Source organism: Tachysurus fulvidraco, chromosome 15, assembly GCF_022655615.1.
Source record: "Tachysurus fulvidraco isolate hzauxx_2018 chromosome 15, HZAU_PFXX_2.0, whole genome shotgun sequence".
NCBI classification, from domain to species: Eukaryota; Metazoa; Chordata; class Actinopteri; order Siluriformes; family Bagridae; genus Tachysurus; species Tachysurus fulvidraco.
The window spans coordinates 20,642,924-20,660,423 of NC_062532.1; the positions used below are offsets into that span (position 1 = coordinate 20,642,924).

The 17,500-nt window shown below is 43.6% G+C and overlaps 1 protein-coding gene across 10 annotated transcripts in view; it reads left to right on the plus strand.

Annotated features, from left to right (window-relative positions):
* kcnc3a (potassium voltage-gated channel, Shaw-related subfamily, member 3a) overlaps window positions 1-17,500 on the plus strand; it is a 97,026-nt gene that overhangs the window by 15,688 nt on the left and 63,838 nt on the right. For all 10 annotated transcript variants that reach the window (XM_027178839.2, XM_047800872.1, XM_047800873.1 and 7 more), the window contains one exon: window positions 1,400-2,089. In XM_027178839.2, the coding sequence (XP_027034640.1) occupies window positions 1,451-2,089 (639 nt within the window). In that variant the 5' untranslated portion in view covers window positions 1,400-1,450. The remainder of the gene's footprint in view (window positions 1-1,399; window positions 2,090-17,500) is intronic.

Consider the following 17,500-nt stretch of genomic DNA (forward strand, 5'->3'; position numbering starts at 1 on the left):
CAGTCACCTCAGAAAGGTTCATTAGGGATAAATACAAACAAATTTAAATATAAGTCTAATATAATAATCATTCTTTGTATAAATAACTTTTTTGTGCTCTGTAAAGCTGATTTGAGACCATGTCCATTGATAAAGCGCTATACGATATAAATTGAATTGAGACGGATGACACGGGTATGTCAGAGGAACGATGGTGGTCATGTGGATGGTGGAGCAATTCGTTGGAGCTGTGATGAGGAACCTGAGTTTCTTCATTGAAACCGGTTAGAGAGTTTGACTCATAATCCTAAGGTTGTGGGTTCGAGTCTCGGGCCGGCAATACCACGACTGAGGTGCCCTTAATCTTGGATGCTTTGTGCATTATGGGATGCTTTTATTTATTTATTTATTTAGTGAGTGAGAGAGAGATAGAACTACAAATGGATACTAACCTGTGCCCTGACTACTGAACAAGGGAGCTGAATGAGGCGAACCCATAGACACCAGACTTACAACATACCCAGAATGCAGAGTTTGTGGCTGGTCATCTCTGTAAAACAACCCTCTTTCTGTGAAATCAGGCTTTAATGCAGCACACTGGAGTCTCTCGCTAACCTGTTTAGCCAGAAAGTCGCATCCATTCGTCAATTAGTTGGAAGTTTTAGTCATCTCAAGGCAAACAGTACTAATGTGAGGCGGATTACACCAGCGCTTTTAATACAGAGACGGCCATTGTTCCGTGTTTAAAAGGATGGATGTAGATGCACGTTAAAATGAAGGATTTGTACATACAGCTGCTGGCAGAAACACACACACACACACACACACACACACACACACACACACACACACACACACACACACACACACACACAGAACAAAAGGGTGACTACAATATAACAAACAAGGAAGAGATCTCAGTCAATGGAGTCCAAGCATCAGGATGGGTAATGAGAGCGACGCTGTAACGTAGCACTGAACACAAATTTCATGATTTCGAAGATTTTGTTTCTCGCCGATGAGTTTGACGTGTGATTAAATAAATTCCACAGCTAATACTAAGCTTGTTTATTACAGGATGAAATGGTAGCTGTTTGCTTGGCAATGCTGTGGTTTGAACTCACGACCTTATGATCAGTAACACAACTCTTTATCTATTGAGTTATGTGATGAAGCGCTTGGGTCCTGCGTGTTAGAGCAGAGAATATCTCAGTAGTCCATAACATGTTTTGCTGTTTATTATGGAACCATTCTGCACACTCTGGATCAGGAGTGCTTGAAAATATGAAAACTGAGCAATGGTGTGTGTCTGAACAAAACGGACCAGCTGTGTATTAACGCATCTCTCTCTCTCTCTCTCTCTCTCTCTCTCTCTCTCTCTCTCTCTCTCTCTCTCTCTCTCTCTCTCTCTCTCTCTCAGGCTCCTCCCCATCCCCATCTTTCTCTCCCCGCCCCCTCCACCTCCTCCTCTATGCTCAGCTCGGTGTGCGTCTCCTCTTTCAGAGGGCGCAAGGGTGGCAGCAAGTCGTGCGCTAAAGCATGCGCGAGCGCCGACATGACTTGCCCGTCGGACAGCGAGCGCATCGTGATCAACTGCGGTGGCGTGCGGCACGAGACTTACCGCAGCACGCTCCGTACGCTGCCCGGCACGCGCCTCTCCTGGCTCACCGAACCCGACGCGTGCAGTAACTTCGACTACGACCCCAAGTCGGACGAGTTCTTCTTCGACCGGCACCCGAGCACGTTCGCCTTCATCCTCAATTACTACCGCACCGGCAAGCTGCACTGTCCCGGCGATGTGTGCGGCCCGCTCTTCGAGGAGGAGCTCGCCTTCTGGGGCATCGACGAGACGGACGTGGAGGCGTGCTGCTGGATGAACTACCGGCAGCACCGCGACGCCGAGGAGGCGCTCGATAGCTTCGAGACGCCCGAGCCGGACGCGCCGGAGGACGAGGCTGTGGCGCTGGCCGGCGGCGGAGGGGGCGGGGCAGACGGGGATCTCAAGCGGCTCTGCCTGCACGAGGACGGCGGCAAGAAGAGCTGGTGGAGCGTGTGGCGGCCGCGCATCTGGGCGCTATTCGAGGACCCGTACTCATCCAAATACGCGCGGGTGAGTGACGGATCACCGCAGACACGCGGTGTACAGTTCAGTCTGAACACACACACACACACGCACACACACACACACACACACACACGCACACGCACACGCACACACACACATACACACACAGTGGTGAACACTGAATGAATTCTGCACTGGTGCATGAACTACTGCAGTGCTTAAATGAACAAATCTCTCTCTCTCTCTCTCTCTCTCTCTCTCTCTCTCTCTCTCTCTCTCTCTCTCTCTCTCTCTCTCTCTCTCTCAGTCTGTAATGCACTTACAGTGCTAAAAGATAAATCTCTCCAGTCACTACATTATTGGATTCACTCTCACACTCTTTTCACTCATTAACAATAAATCTAAAATTGTAAAAGTTTCCTAATAACCTATGCTATGTAAACCTATGCTACCGAATCCAGTATGATATATGCTAATAATCAATTGTCACACATCCAGTCATGTAGTTTTATTTATCCCCTACGGTGCTGCATTATATCTCTGTGTTGAATTAACACTTGTGATGAAAGTCGGCTGATGAAATGTACCTCGTCCCTCGTTGGATTTGGACGCTGTGTGCAATTTTTTATTATTTTTTTGCCTTGAATTGAAATCTCTGTTAAACTTTCTACTACGTAGATCATATGGTCCAAAAACGCCACACTAGACATTTTAGGTGAGAAACACGTATAAAGAGTGTATAAGGAGTGTATAATGAGTGTATAAAGCATGTATAAGGAGTGTATAAACCTTCTAGCTGCAGTGAGAACTTTAAGCTACGTAGAAATCACATAGATAAACACGAACATAAATGAACCACAGAGCCACAACGATGATCTTGAGCAGAGAAAGGCAAAAAAAATCCCTAATATAAAATCTTATTTCACTTTTCAAACCATGTCAATTTGATGCTGCAGATTTTTTGTCCGGTTCTGTAGGTAGGTTTTACCGAGCTGGAAAAAAGAGCTCGGTAGACATGAAACCATTTTGGAAAAAAACAAAACAAAACAAAAAAAAGCTAAAAATGCATGAGCTTAAAATGCAAAACATACAAAAAATGACTATTTTCAATATGAATAGAATTTTTTTTCTCCATGCGTTAATGTGCGACAGTTAACTCTCCGAAGGCTCTCGGCGCTTGTGTCCATCCCCACCAGCACTTTCCCACGCTTGATTAAATTTTTTTCTGCAGTGATCTTTTTTCTCGTTGTCGTTTTCGCCACTCGGCTGATGCGATCTCGTGTTGTCTTGCTCTCTGACGCTTCCTTTCTTTCACTCCAGCCTTTTTTGTGGTCAGATTTAGGAGACGGCTTGGTTGTGTAGAACTATACGTCCTTTACATTTTAAGATAAAACTACAAGATTTCTCTCTCTCTCTCTCTCTCTCTCTCTCTCTCTCTCTCTCTCTCTCTCTCTCTCTCTCTCTCTCTTTCTCTCTCTGTCTCTCTTTTCTCTCACACACACACACACTTTTTTTCTCTCACAAACAAACACACACACACACACGTCAACACACACACACACTCATGTTTAAAGGAAATGTGTCACACACTCACAGAACTGTATAGAACTGAAAGTGACAAAAGAATCTTAAAAATGACTTAAATTTCACTCAAAACTTGACGAATATTTATATCTTGCAATAAATAATAAACCATATGTTGTCCCAACCCCAAAAATTTCCAATAAAAGCTCCCCAAAAAAGTCTCAGAAGCACCTACAATGTACCCATATAATAAAAAACAAACATATTTCATGAATTTGCAAATTAGGACCACCCCCAAACCTGCACATTGTTGTTAACTGGTGGATCCATGGCCTAGATTTGCGTATTAACTCTGATTGGTCACTTCTGTCTTGTGTTATGACTGGAGATGTCGGCGTCGACGGCGATATCGAGCTCTTCCATTTTTAGAAATAATGGACGCGTTCAAGGTTTAAAATCCACCAATAAGAGGACGGCATACTGCAGGATTGCGCTAAACTCTCAAGACAGCTACGAATGTATCACTTAGAATGATGAAAATATTAAATGAAACGTTTATGAATGCAAAGAATTATTTGTTACTATCAGGTTGAAAAAGTTTGTTTTTAAAGCCCATGCCTTTAATTGTTTAAAGGGATCTTCAATGCCTCTGACGTGTAGAACACAAATTCTCACACTGTTTGCTCCAGAATTTGGTCAAGGTTTCACTGGGATCTTTTGTAAATAATAATTCTCTGAGTTCCATTTGTTCTCCCTGAGTCCTTGTACTCGTTATCTGGGTGCTCCGGATTCCTCCCAATGACAGGAAGTGGATCGATGAGTCGGATTTTGCCTTGCGATGAACTGGTGTCACATCCCGTCGCATTCCCGCCTCGAGTCCAGCCTTCTTTCGGTCCACTGCTGTCCTGGCGTTTACTAAAGATGAATGAATGATCGCAGTAAACTAAGAAAGTGTAGTTACTCGAGTGAGCATTGTACTGTAACAACAGCTGCTGGGACTTTTAAAGGATTTTATCGTTTTGGTGAAATTTTGGTGCATGAGATCAAGAGCCAGTATAATAAGTGTTTTAATAAGACCAATACGTGTTAGAGTGTGTTTGGTGAAGGCTTCATCATGTCTCCTGTCTGGAAACCTTAATATTCTTGGGTTAAGATATAACATTCTGGGTGATCTGTAAAGAAAAATGGACGTGTTTGTCTTTCAAAACTTATTCTACCACCATTTTATGAGGCTAAAAAACCTCTCATACAGTACAGAGAACCCATGAAGAAGCCATTTGCTTGAAGGTGTATAGATAAAGCGTGAGGTTGAAGAGTGCTCGAGTTTGTGGAAATCCCTTTGGGAGAACAATGTATGTGGAGAACACGAGGATGTTGAGAAGTACAGATATGCGACATGCTTTTGGACGTGTTTTCCCAGGAGAGGACGAACGAGGAGATGTGTCTGAGTTACGACTCGGGAAACCGACTGTTGAGGAAGTGGCGGTGTCTTGAAATTGGTAACGCTAATGCTAACCGTGCTTTCGTTTTTACTGTAAGTCTCGAAATAAAGACCTCTGAATAAAATTTTTCCTGTGGGATTCTTTTAGTCGTTTGTCGGTGAAAATCGTATCGGTTAAAATGGCGGATCCTCACGTCTCGCCGTGTACACAATGCGGATCTGACGGAGTGTAGGTATGCCGCATGGCCTTGGCGTCTTCTTCGGTTTGGGGGCCGGACGGATCGTTCCAGTCGAGCATGAAGGAAGAGGGTTCAGTGGGTTTTGGCTTTGTGTGGCCTGCAGCAGCAGGAGTTTGAGCTCGAGTGTCTCCGTCATGCTTACTCAGCACAAGCTGTGACTCCTGCAGCCACCATCAGCTTATTCAGACACTCAGCTCTGCTCCACTGCGTTTATGAACCGTGTTAGGAACGTGGTGCCTGAGTGCCGATGCCGGAGCAGACTCTTATTTGAGTTGTTTATTGTGATCCTACGGTCCTCCACAGGCAGTCATCACTCTTTAATTCAAAGATGCATCGATCGTGCTATAAAAAATGCTATAAACGTATAATCTCCTTTTAAATGATGTCTGAATTGACTACGATCTAATCTGCTGGGATTTCTTCTTATCATCAGAGACGCTATGAATACTAAGCCCCGCCCCCCAAACTCATTAGATTTATACAGATCTCTTTAGTGTTGCTTTACTGTATAGTATGTTTTTAGTATAGTTTGTCTGGTTGCTAAGCAACATAACAGTCAATCATCCAGCCAGAGCCGCAGCAAAAGTGTAACAGTGTAATTGCATGAATACGGTGTGTGTAGAAGTTCTAAGTTTAATGAGGATTCCAAAAGCATATATTTTTGTATTCAGTCCTCAAGCAATCTCCCTAAAGTGCTGAAGACTCAGTAGTCAGGAGCAGCTGCAGATCTTCTCATTGTCCTGAGGAAGGTGATGTTGACGTGTGCCGTGCTTTATTAGTGCACTGAAGTACGAGTACAGAGTGTCACACACTGCGCTACTAATCATCACTTACAACCTCCATGCCCTCTCTTTCTCTCTCTCTATCACCCTCCCTCTCTTTCTCTCTCTGTCCCTCTCTCGATCACCCTCCCTCTCTTTCTCTCTCTGTCCCTCTCTCTATCACCCTCCCTCTCTTTCTCTCTCTGTCCCTCTCTCTATCACCCTCCCTCTCTTTCTCTCTCTGTCCCTCTCTCGATCACCCTCCCTCTCTTTCTCTCTCTGTCCCTCTCTCTATCACCCTCCCTCTCTTTGTCACTATTTGTCTTTTTCTCTCATTCTTAGTACTCCTGTCACTCTCTCTTGTGTCCTGACTCTTTTTTTGCTTATCTATCTATCTATCTATCTATCTATCTATCTATCTATCTATCTATCTATCTATCTATCTATCTATCTATCTATCTATCTATCTATCTATCTATCCAGTGCATTACTAATCACCAATCAGCAAACCCTGTGCCCTCTCTCTCTCTCTCTCTCTCTCTCTCCCTCTCTCTCTCTCTCTCTTTTCTCTCTCTCTCTCTTTCTTTCTCGATCTCTCTCTCTCATTTTCTCTGTCTTTTTCTGTCTCTCTCTCTCTCTCTCTTTCTTTCTCAATCTCTCTCTCTTTTTCTCTCTCCTCCTGTGCTATAGCGTAACACTGCGGTGGCTCATACTAGCTGACTGCGCGCTGATTTCTGCTGCAGCACAGAAGCACAGTATAGAGAGGGGGGTTGAAGAGAGACTGTGGACTCTGTGTGTGTGTGTGTGTGTGTGCACGTGTTTGTGTGTGTGTGCGTATTTGTGTGAGACAGTGTTAATGCACAAACACACTCTTTATATTATGTATTAAAAGTCAGGGTTTCTTGTAATTTTTATTTTTTACTCAGTGCCTGCATGTGTGTGTGTGTGTGTGTGTGCGTGCGTGTGTGTGTGTGTGTGTGTGTGTGTGTGTGTGTGTGTATTCTTTGACAGATTTATCTGTAGTGCTGTAGTAACCAGTGCACATGATCTTAATTTCGCATTACACTTTCCCCGCGGTTGAACACACACACACACACACACACACACACACACACACACACACACACACACACACACACACACACACACACACACACTGCGGCTGTGCTAGCTCTCACCCCCCCCCCACACGACCTCACGGACGCATGGAACGGATGCGGTGCATTTCATTAAGAGGCACTTGCTCACGAGCCATAAGTCAAGCGGACCTTTCTCTAGGGGAAAGGGGGGTTGTTTCGGGTGGGCTATTGGGGGGGAGGACTTGGGATTGTGAGATTGCATTACTAAAATCAGCACTGATGCACTTCTCTGTCCTTACGCTCTTTGGGTTCATCTCCGTTCTTCCTGCGTTTCAGCTCTTCTGTGTGTTTTGCTGTGAAAGCAGGGTGTTTAATTATCCTGATGCTGCAGCACTGACCCACATGCTAAATTGCCAGTCGGTTTATTAGAGCGTAGATCATATAGCGCACTGGATGACCAGGAAACCTGCTGATTGGTCAATGACCAGGACAAAAAAAAAGTTGTTTCTCACCATATGGAAAAAAAACACATTGAATCTAGGATTAGTTCATGATCAGAACATAAAAATACACGGCCTCAGGGAAACAGCCGTGATGCTGAATTTTCAAATCTGATTGGTCAGAAAGTGAAAGTAGTGCCTGCGGATCACTGGTGTCTATCTAAGCAACATGCTCAGAAACGGTATTATTTCTATAGTAACAGCTCGTGTGTACGGACCTGTATTATAGTAAATGTATTTAATAGTTTGGTATTTAACAAAAATATCTAAGATCATTTATGTGATTGTGTGTCTTTATAACTTGCAGAGTTCCTTCTGCATTTTTCCCAGAAAAATGACTTTGCTTGATGTTTCGCAAAAACATTCAGCATTTATGGAAGGAGTCTCCAGTGTCGATGCTTTGTAATCTCTGGGTAAACTCTGGGTTGTTTTCTCTGGGTTGTTGATCGGAGGATCGGGGTTTAAGGCCCAGCACAGCCAAGCTGCCACTGTTGGGCCCCTGAGCAAGGCCCTCAGCCCTCCCTGCTCCAGGGGTGCTGTATCATAGCTGCCCCTGCACTCTGACCCCAACCTCCTTAGTTGGGGTATGTGAAGAAAAGAATTCCACTGTGCTGTAATGTATATGTGGTGATAATAAAGGCTTCTATGTGCCATTCTTCTTCTAATAGTTAAACGTCACAGGAAAGGAAAGGTCTTCAATACGTTTGTTCGTACGTGCTGTAAAATAATAAATATTTATTCAGTGTGGTAACTGAATAAAGTCTCCATCATTTCCCCATTCATTACATAACAAAGCATTGTGATATACATACTGCATTTCAGCCACTTTCAAAGCAAACCAAACAGACCTTCATCCCTCTGTTTGCATTCCTCATTATTTTCCTCATGATCAACCACAGGTTTTAAAAGAAGTGATCAGCAGCAAATGAGCCACCATTAAAACAATGCAGCGTAATGTTTTATTACCCACTTTTCTTGTCCTGTTCTGCTGCGCGAGCACTTTCGTCAGCGATTAGATGTTCGCGGCACGATTGAAGTTCCAAAGCACGTATTTATTTTCCTTCAGTGCAGAAATCGGCTAAGACGAATGGGAATTTGCTGAACAGGCTGTAGGGCCGGTCAACGATCAACCACAAGTCGTTCACGCACAGAATCCCACCCCCTTTTTTTTGCCATGCCTGAACAAACATTCGATGGACTACAGAAACGCACTCGCAGCGTTTCTTAGCAACAGCCCAGAGTCAAAATAAACCCGGTATACATTATTCTTAGAAAGCCGCTTTGTTCCCGCTGCCAAATTTCTCTCGTGGGGTAAAAAGCCATTAATTAGCGTCAGTCCTCTGCAGTTCACCTTGGGTTGGCTTTGCAAGCTAAATTGTGGTTTCACTGAGTCTGGGAGTCTATAAGGTCTCACAAATTTTATGCAAGATGTAAAGTCAAGTGTAAGTCACACTACGTGTATGCTCGGAAGCATAAAAGACGAGCAGTTGCTTAAGATGCCAGAAGTCTCGCCATCTTGTATTTTCTCGTAATCAGTCAATACATGGATTTCTAGGTTTAATGTGAGTAAAACACTGCAGCTTAATGTTTTATTAGCCTGTGTGTGTGTGTGTGTGTGTGTGTGTGTGTGTGTGTGTGTGTGTGTGTGTGTGTGTGTGTGTGTGTGTGTTGTAGTCTAGAGAACTTCTGCTTTCCCTACTACACTTCCAGCTAGAGCGAGCCATCAGTGACGCTGTCCAGGGTGCTGAAATCAGCATTCTCTCTCATACTCATTTCTGGTTGTTGTTCTTTTCTATTATTGTGTATATAATCGTCTCATCGTATTTTTATATTTTTCCTGTATATCACAAAAATATTATCAATAAATATTATGACACTGAAAGGTTTGTCTATTAAAATTCTTTAGTTGTTCTATTTATGGGGTGGACAGTGGTTAAGGCTGTGTGTTGTTGGTTGGAGGATCTGGGTTCAAGCCCCTGCACTGCAAAGCTGCCACTGTTGGGCCCTTGAGCAAGGCCGTTATCCCTTACTGCTTCAGGGGTGCTATATCATGTCTGATCCTGCACTCAGACCTCAGACTCCAAAGTTGGGATATGTGAAGAATGAATTTAAGTGTGCTGTAATGTGTATGGGACAAAAATAAAGGCTTCTATTCTTTATTAAGGGGATCACCTTAATCATCCTTTAGGTGGTCACTGAGGAAGCTGGGGTTGTTGGGGTGCTGGGGCACCAGGGGATCACTCGGGATGGTGGGGTCTTTTATAAATATCGATTTACAGACTGTAACTTTTAGAAGTTAAATCTGTCAAATCTTAGAAAAGCGAATAAAAATGATACAAATAACTCAGAATATGCTTTTATTGAGAATACAGTGGATGATTGGGAAGTGAGGGATGCTGTGGTTGTCAGGGAAGATTGGGGGCACTAGGGGTTTAGGGGCAGCAGACTGAGCTGTGAATGCTGTGGAACGTAAGGCTACTGGTTCAGATACTGGTGACTATGGTGGACACGGAGGATGCTGGGGGATTGGAAAAACTAGGGATGCTGTGGGATACACTGGGATACTGACTATGTTGTGAATGGTAGGATACTGGGAATATAAGATGATAGAGATGCCAGGGATATTAAGAATTCTGAGGATACTGCAAACACCTGGGATGCTGGGAACACTGGGGATGCTAGGGACCCACCAGATGTTGGGAATTTTAGGGGTATTGGGAACACTGGGGGTATTAGGGATGTCAGGAGCATTGGAGATGCATTGGAATTGGGCATGATGGAGATGCAAGGAGTATTGGCGATGATGGGCCATTGAGGATTCTGGTTATAATGGGGATGGAAGGAGTTACTGGGGATGTTGAGTAGATTAGGTGGACACTGGGCTTGTGTCCCCAACATATTTTTCTTATGTTCACTAGAAAAATACCTCCTTACACCACCCGTAAAGGCTCTAACTGTTGTTATAATGTTTGATGTAATAACAGCCTTACGCTAAGTGTATATGAGTTGATGGGTTATTTTGACTGATTTTATGGTTATAAAATATTTTCCAAAATATGTCCTATATAGCACAGCAGAGTGAAAAGCAGCACACATTGGAAACCTACCATAATGTGTTCATTATGTGTGTGTGTTTTTTTCTTTCAGTCTAATGAGTTCATCAGTTTGTGAAGAAGTAAAAAAAAAACAGATTTGGGCTGGCGAGTGAAATTCAGTGATGTTAAATTGTACACATTAAGTGATGTTCTAATGTAATGTAACAGTACATCTTAATAGCATTTTATTAGGATATAAAGAGGCCCAGAGATCTTAAACACTCCATAGTGACTCACAAGTCAGGCAGAATCCAATACAAGAGACAGTGGTGTTACTCAGTGGTTCGTCTGGGATTCTTGCGACTTTGGACTTGCAGAGTGGGACCACATGCAGAATGAGGTCCAGCACACGAACCCTGGTTTAGGATAATGCTCACGCACTTGATTTAAATCCGGCCCGAGTATCTTGCAACATTAAATCAAGTGCGTGAGCATTATTATCAAGTGCGTGAGCAAAAATATCTTAAATTTTTGACAAACGTTTTCCTAGGATCATAAATGGGGAAATTATTTTACTTTTTTTAGTCAAAAGTCATTGCTGCAGAGTTCATATCAATAAACACTCACCTTCGGCCGTTCCCTCTGACATGGCCCCCAAAACACATTTGAATCAGAACACCTGAATGAGGTGGAGCTTTCTGAATTGACAGGACTTGTGAGATTATCCTGAGCAGATTTTATTAAAAAGTATAAATATTACAAAATTTTCACTCCCATGGATTATCTATGTCCCGGGAAATAAAACCCTTTTGTTCTGTAACCCGTCTGGCCGTCGGCTTTTTGCCAAGTGTCCGAACCCTGCATTATAAACGGCTCGGCTCCCGCTGTGCTGCTGCCCTCAAGGTGTTTGGAAACATTAAGTGACACTGAGTGGTGAACACTGGCGCTGAAAATAAGAGCTTTGCGTCACAGCCCTGGGCTTATTTCACTTAAAAACAGTGCTACGACCGAGTCGCATTGTCTTTTACTTTATCAGTGACATTTGTTTTATTTATTTCCGACCCAGGGGATGTGTTACATCACACCGTTATTTCCTTTTATACCTGGGAAAGGACAGAGTGGTTTAGTGGATGAAATTCTGATGATTGGATGATTTGATCTAATTCTGGAATAGAAGCAATTCCGATATAACATTCTGACATTCTTATCGGAGAATATGAGCAGTTCTAGAATTTTCTCTTTAGCCTTCTTACTTCTGAGTCTAGAATAATTTTAGCTAACATTCCAATACGAATCCCACAATAACATTCAAGGTTCTAACGTTGAATTCTAGAAAACAAGCCGAATAACATCCTCTCGCCTATAGTCCTCTAATTCTAGAATAATTTAAGGTTCTGACATTTGGATTTTAGAGTACAAGCAATTCTAATTTTAATTCTAGGATATGAGCAGGTCTGTGATAACGTTTTGGGTTCTAATATTCCAATTCTAAAAATACATTAGGTTCTAACGTTTGAATTCTAGAACATGAGTAATTCTAGAATACCTTTCTAGCCTTAACCTTCTAATTCTACAGCTGACTCTTCCGACTTAATTACAACGATGTCTGCATTTTCAGTACGCGAGCATACGCGGGTCTCTCGTCGTGGTGCATCCGCAGTTGACGTATCGATGCGAAGGAGTGCAATCCCTCACCGCATCTCCTCTCTCTCCCCTAACTTCACCTACTAGCGTCTAAATATAGTGGGGCCGATTAGCAGGGGGATATGGGGCGAGAACACCGAATTCTCCTATCATTCTGCGACACACACACACAGGTCTCTTACACTCCCCCTACCCCTCCTCCTCCACCCCTCCCCCTCTGTGTTTTAGGGAGCGTGGCTTGTTAACATGGTGGATGCAGCAGATTTTAATGCGCACTGTTCCTTGTGTCACCTCTCTGAGAAGTGGGCATGCGTGAAGGTGTGAACTGTCCACTGCACAGAAGGCTACAGGACTCCATTCATCACTGCAGGTGTTAATGTAGGTGTAGCTTTGCTGTGTGTTGAATCAACACCTACAGTGGTGAATAAAGTCCTGCAGTGTTTCAGTAGAATCTATGATGATGCTTTGATGCTGTATTGCAGCGGACCATCAGGACACCATCAGGCCTTTCCCTTCTTGCGTTCAGATTTTTCGCAGACCGTAGTCGGAACCCCTCGTACTCCCACGCCGATTTATCGACGCGGCAGTCAAAAATTTCATTCCGTCGCTGGCAGGCTGGCCGATTCCACCGCTGATAGGCTATTACTGTAAAATTGGCTGCGCTACATTTCTTATGAGGGAGAGCTCACGCTGCCAACAGCCTGTAAACTGAACCTGTACAATTAAATGCAGGCCAAAACCACACAACATCTATCTTCCTTCCCTTTTTCCTTCCACCTTCTATCTATCTCGCTCTCTCACTCACTCAGTTCTTCATCTAGCTAAAACTGGAAAAGAGCAGTCTCATTTCCCAGTGGTCTCTGCGGGCCCCGGAACAGCAATCCACAATCCCGATTCCCACACGGCTCCCTGCTCCCTATACACGTGCACTACATAGGGTGTACAATAATGACTTCCTCACTCTATTTGGTGGACTGTGGATCCAATTAGGAGCCATTTATAGCTACTTGCTCCTTGTAGAGTCATTTAGAGTTTTATTCCATGTGTCAAAGTTGGCTGTAGATTTTACGGTACATTAGAGGAACGTTTAAAATGCTGCTGAGGGAACGAACTCCTGTAGTGCAAAACGAGAGGAACGAGTTTTCATGGATGCTCTATAACAATAAACGGAATACACGCTATTTCTGAAAGGAACAACTCAGAGTGGTGCAACGAACCACTTTGGTTTGTGATGTTAGAGAAAAATCGACAATTCTGATGTTTATTAGGCAAAAACTAAACATTTCTGAAATCTGAATATTGATTAAATTTCTGTATCAATTTAACATTAGTCAGAAATTCTGATCTCATAAAAAACTCGTAATTCCTACTTGGAAATTAGGGACAAACCCCTCAAGCTCGAGTTCACTAAGTGATGTCAAATGAACATGGCTGCTCGCAGCACCAACATCCATTCATTCATCTTCTACCGCTTATCCGAACTTCTCGGGTCACGGGGAGCCTGTGCCTATCTCAGGCGTCATCGGGCATCGAGGCAGGATACACCCTGGACGGGAGTGCCAACCCATCACAGGGCACACACACACTCTCATTCACTCACACACTCACACACTATGGACAATTTTCCAGAGATGCCAGTCAACCTACCATGCATGTCTTTGGACCGGGGGAGGAAACCGGAGTACCCGGAGGAAACCCCCGAGGCATGGGGAGAACATGCAAACTCCACACACACAAGGCGGAGGTGGGAATCGAACCCCCAACCCTGTAGGTGTGAGGCGAACGTGCTAACCACTAAGCCACCGTGACCCCCAGCACCAACATTAAACAGTATACTAGTTTAATCACAACACAGATCTCGGGTTTATAACATAATAAACATTTCATGAATGTGCCCATGGATTTTCTATTTTACTCCGTAGCTCAAACACGCAAAGGACGATGAAGTCGGAGTTCTTTATTTAAAATGTTTAAAAACTATCTTTATTTTCTTTTTAGTTAAATTAGCTAATTATGGGTCAGCTCAAGTATGCAGAATTGAGCAGACAGCGCTTTTTCTTTTACGCTACGTTCACACATAGTGTTTTTATCTCTGCAAGTCCCCAGTCGCAGTACTGTGAAGTTGCCAGGAGGTGCTCCAAATATTGGTTGCCATAGTAATAATGTTTATCCGTATTTATACTATTAACTAGTAATTCAAATGAGCTAAAGTGAAACGTTCTGGCGGGAGATTTGTTGTTCGTATATATACAAATAAATGGACACGCTCACATCTAGTTGCCAACGGTTACCGTCAACTGAAATCAGTTCTTCAACTCTCGTTAGAACACAAGCGAACACTTGCTTTCCAGAGACTATGTGTGAATGTAGCATAAAGCAGTTATGCCTTCACCTTCCCTGGGTTACTATCTGTCACATGATTGGATGGATGGGAATTGATTAGGGAGGAAATTAGGGGAAGGGGCGTCGGGCATTGGGGGTTGGGAGGTTGATGGATGGAGGAGGGAGATAATTAGTTGCACTTTTCACCGGAATTGCCGGCGTGATCGATAAGAGAAAAGACGAGAAGAAACGCAAAGCTGATAAAGGAGTGAGAATAATATCTGTAGGAACGCTGATAAGTTTATCATCGAGCACAAACCACGTCTGCGTTCTGATCGAACGTGATGTAGGGAGAGAATGTTCAGAGAGAGAGAAAGAGAGAGAGAGAAAGACAGACAGAGAGAAAAAGAGAGAGAGAGTGGAGAGAGAGAGCCAGAGAGAAAAAGAGAAACAGAGAGAAAAAGAGAGAGAGAAAGACAGCCAGAGAGAAAGAGAGAGAGAGAGAGAGAGAGAGAGAGAGAGAGAGAGAGAGAGAGAGAGACTTTGTGAGTCTTTGAGAGTCATTGTGCAGGATTTATTGCTAAAAAGCATGTAACTCAGTTGATGAAAACAGGAAGGAGAGAAACCCAATCTCAGAGAATAAAAGTGGTGAGTATGGGACACACAGTTTTTTTTTGCACAGAAGACAGTTAGGTTCAACAGTCAGGAAAGGATGAAAAGTTTACTTCTTATTTTGTGTGTGTGTTTAATCGTACCTTGATGCTGAAATTATAAGAGAGAGAGAAAGACAGAGGACCAGCATCACACCGAGACATCACGTGACTGATAACAGATCAGATTCAGGAGCCTGCAGGTTACTGTAAACCTTGTAAAAGATGATGTGTACATCGAGTCCACGTGATTGAACTTAGTAACATGAGCTTGATTATTCATTCATACATTCATTCATTCATTCATTCATTTTCTACCGCTTATCTGAACTTCTCGGGTCACGGGGAGCCTGTGCCTATCTCAGGCGTCATCAGGCATCGAGGCAGGATACACCCTGGACGGAGTGCCAACCCATCACAGGGCACACACACACACTCATTCACTCACACACTCACACACTACGGACAATTTTCCAGAGATGCCAATCAACCTACCATGCATGTCTTTGGACCGGGGGAGGAAACCGGAGTACACGGAGGAAACCCCCGAGGCACGGGGAGAACATGCAAACTCCACACACAATGCGGAGGCGGGAATCGAACCCCCAAGCCTGGAGGTGTGAGGCAAACATGCTAACCACTAAGCCACCGTGCCTGAATATGAACACACGAGCTTGAATAGTTTTCGTCAATCTGAAGAAATATAAAATATCGATTACACCTGAGCTGGGAATCGAAACCTCGGGTTTTGTAACAAACACGTTACCGCTGCGCAATTCTGCTGCGCATGCACATTGCTGAAATGTAATAGGATACGTGAATTGCTCACCCACATTCTACGTTCAAAAACTTGAGGATGAGGAAAGAAGAGGAAGTGGAATGTGTGTGTGTGTGTGTGTGTGTGTGTGTGTGTGTGTGTGTGTGAGAGAGAGAGAGAGAGAGAGAGAGAGAGAGAGAAGCAGAGGAGGAGAGGGAAAGAATTAAGATTTCTTAAGAAGTGAGGATTATGGAGCATGGAGGAGTGAAAAGGAAAAGAAAAGCGAGAGATTATTTTTCCAAATAAGAGAACAGAGTTGGAGATGATACCTGGTTACAGAATGATGGGACCGAGGGACGGAAAGGAGATGGATGATACTTTTATTTTGGAGGAAGAGGAGAGAGAGAGAGAGAGAGAGAGAGAGAGAGAGAGAGAGAGATGATAGTATCAAAGAAGAGAAAAGAAAGATGATTAAAATATTTTAAGATTGTTAAAGAAAGACAGTCGATGCTTTTACTTTACAAGAGAGGGAAGAGAGGCGTGATAGGTTATAAGAAGAGAAAAGAAAGAGGCGAGGAGGAAAGAACAGGGGATGATACTTTACAAGAAGAGAAAAACGAGAGGAAAGATCCTTTTAAGGGAAAAGAATGAGGGATGAGAATTTACAGCCTTAGAAAAGAAACGATAGAGGGTGTAAATGACGAAGGAACGAGAGAAGGATGAACAAGTGAAGGATGAACACGAAGAGAAAGAAAAAAACAGATGAATGACGGAGAGGGCAGTGAAGGTGTGAAGACGTTGTTCACACTGTGGTAGTAAATAAAAATAAACCCTGACAAAGTGAGAAAAAAGTAAGTGTGTATGTCTGTGTGTATGTCTGTGTATGTGTGTGTGTGTGTGTGTGTGTGTGTGTGTATCTGTTGTCAGTGTATTGTGCAAGGTGTTCCTGTCCTCCTTGTTTTTCCAGTGTTGTTTTTTTCCTTTACCCGCATTGTGCATCTACACCTTGAGTGTGAGTGGGGATGTGTTTGTGTGTGTGTGTGTGTGTGTGTGTGTGTGTGTGTGTGTGTGTGTGTGTGTGTGTGTGTGTGTGTGCAGCCCATCACTATAACTCTTAGTAGGCATTTTTTCCGAGTGCTGCTCTCACTTGGATTAAGGACAAAGAGAAAAGCACTCCGTCACCCACGGCTAAAAAAGGAGGTGAACACTGCCAACACACTGGGAGAGAGAGAGAGAGAGAGAGAGAGAGAGAGAGAGAGAGAGAGAGAGAGAGAGAGATAGGCAGAGGGAAAGAGAGATCGCTGGAGAGAGAGGTAGAGAGAGAGGTTGGAGGGGGAAAAGAGAGAAAGAGAAAAATGAAGGAGATGGAAGGAGAGCACGAACGACAGAGTGATTGAATGAGATCAGAATGAAATGATAGTGAGTGTGAGGGTGATGGCATGACAGAGGAAGAATGCGAAAGGATGAATGTACTCAGTGCAGTGCAGAGCCCAGGATCAAATAA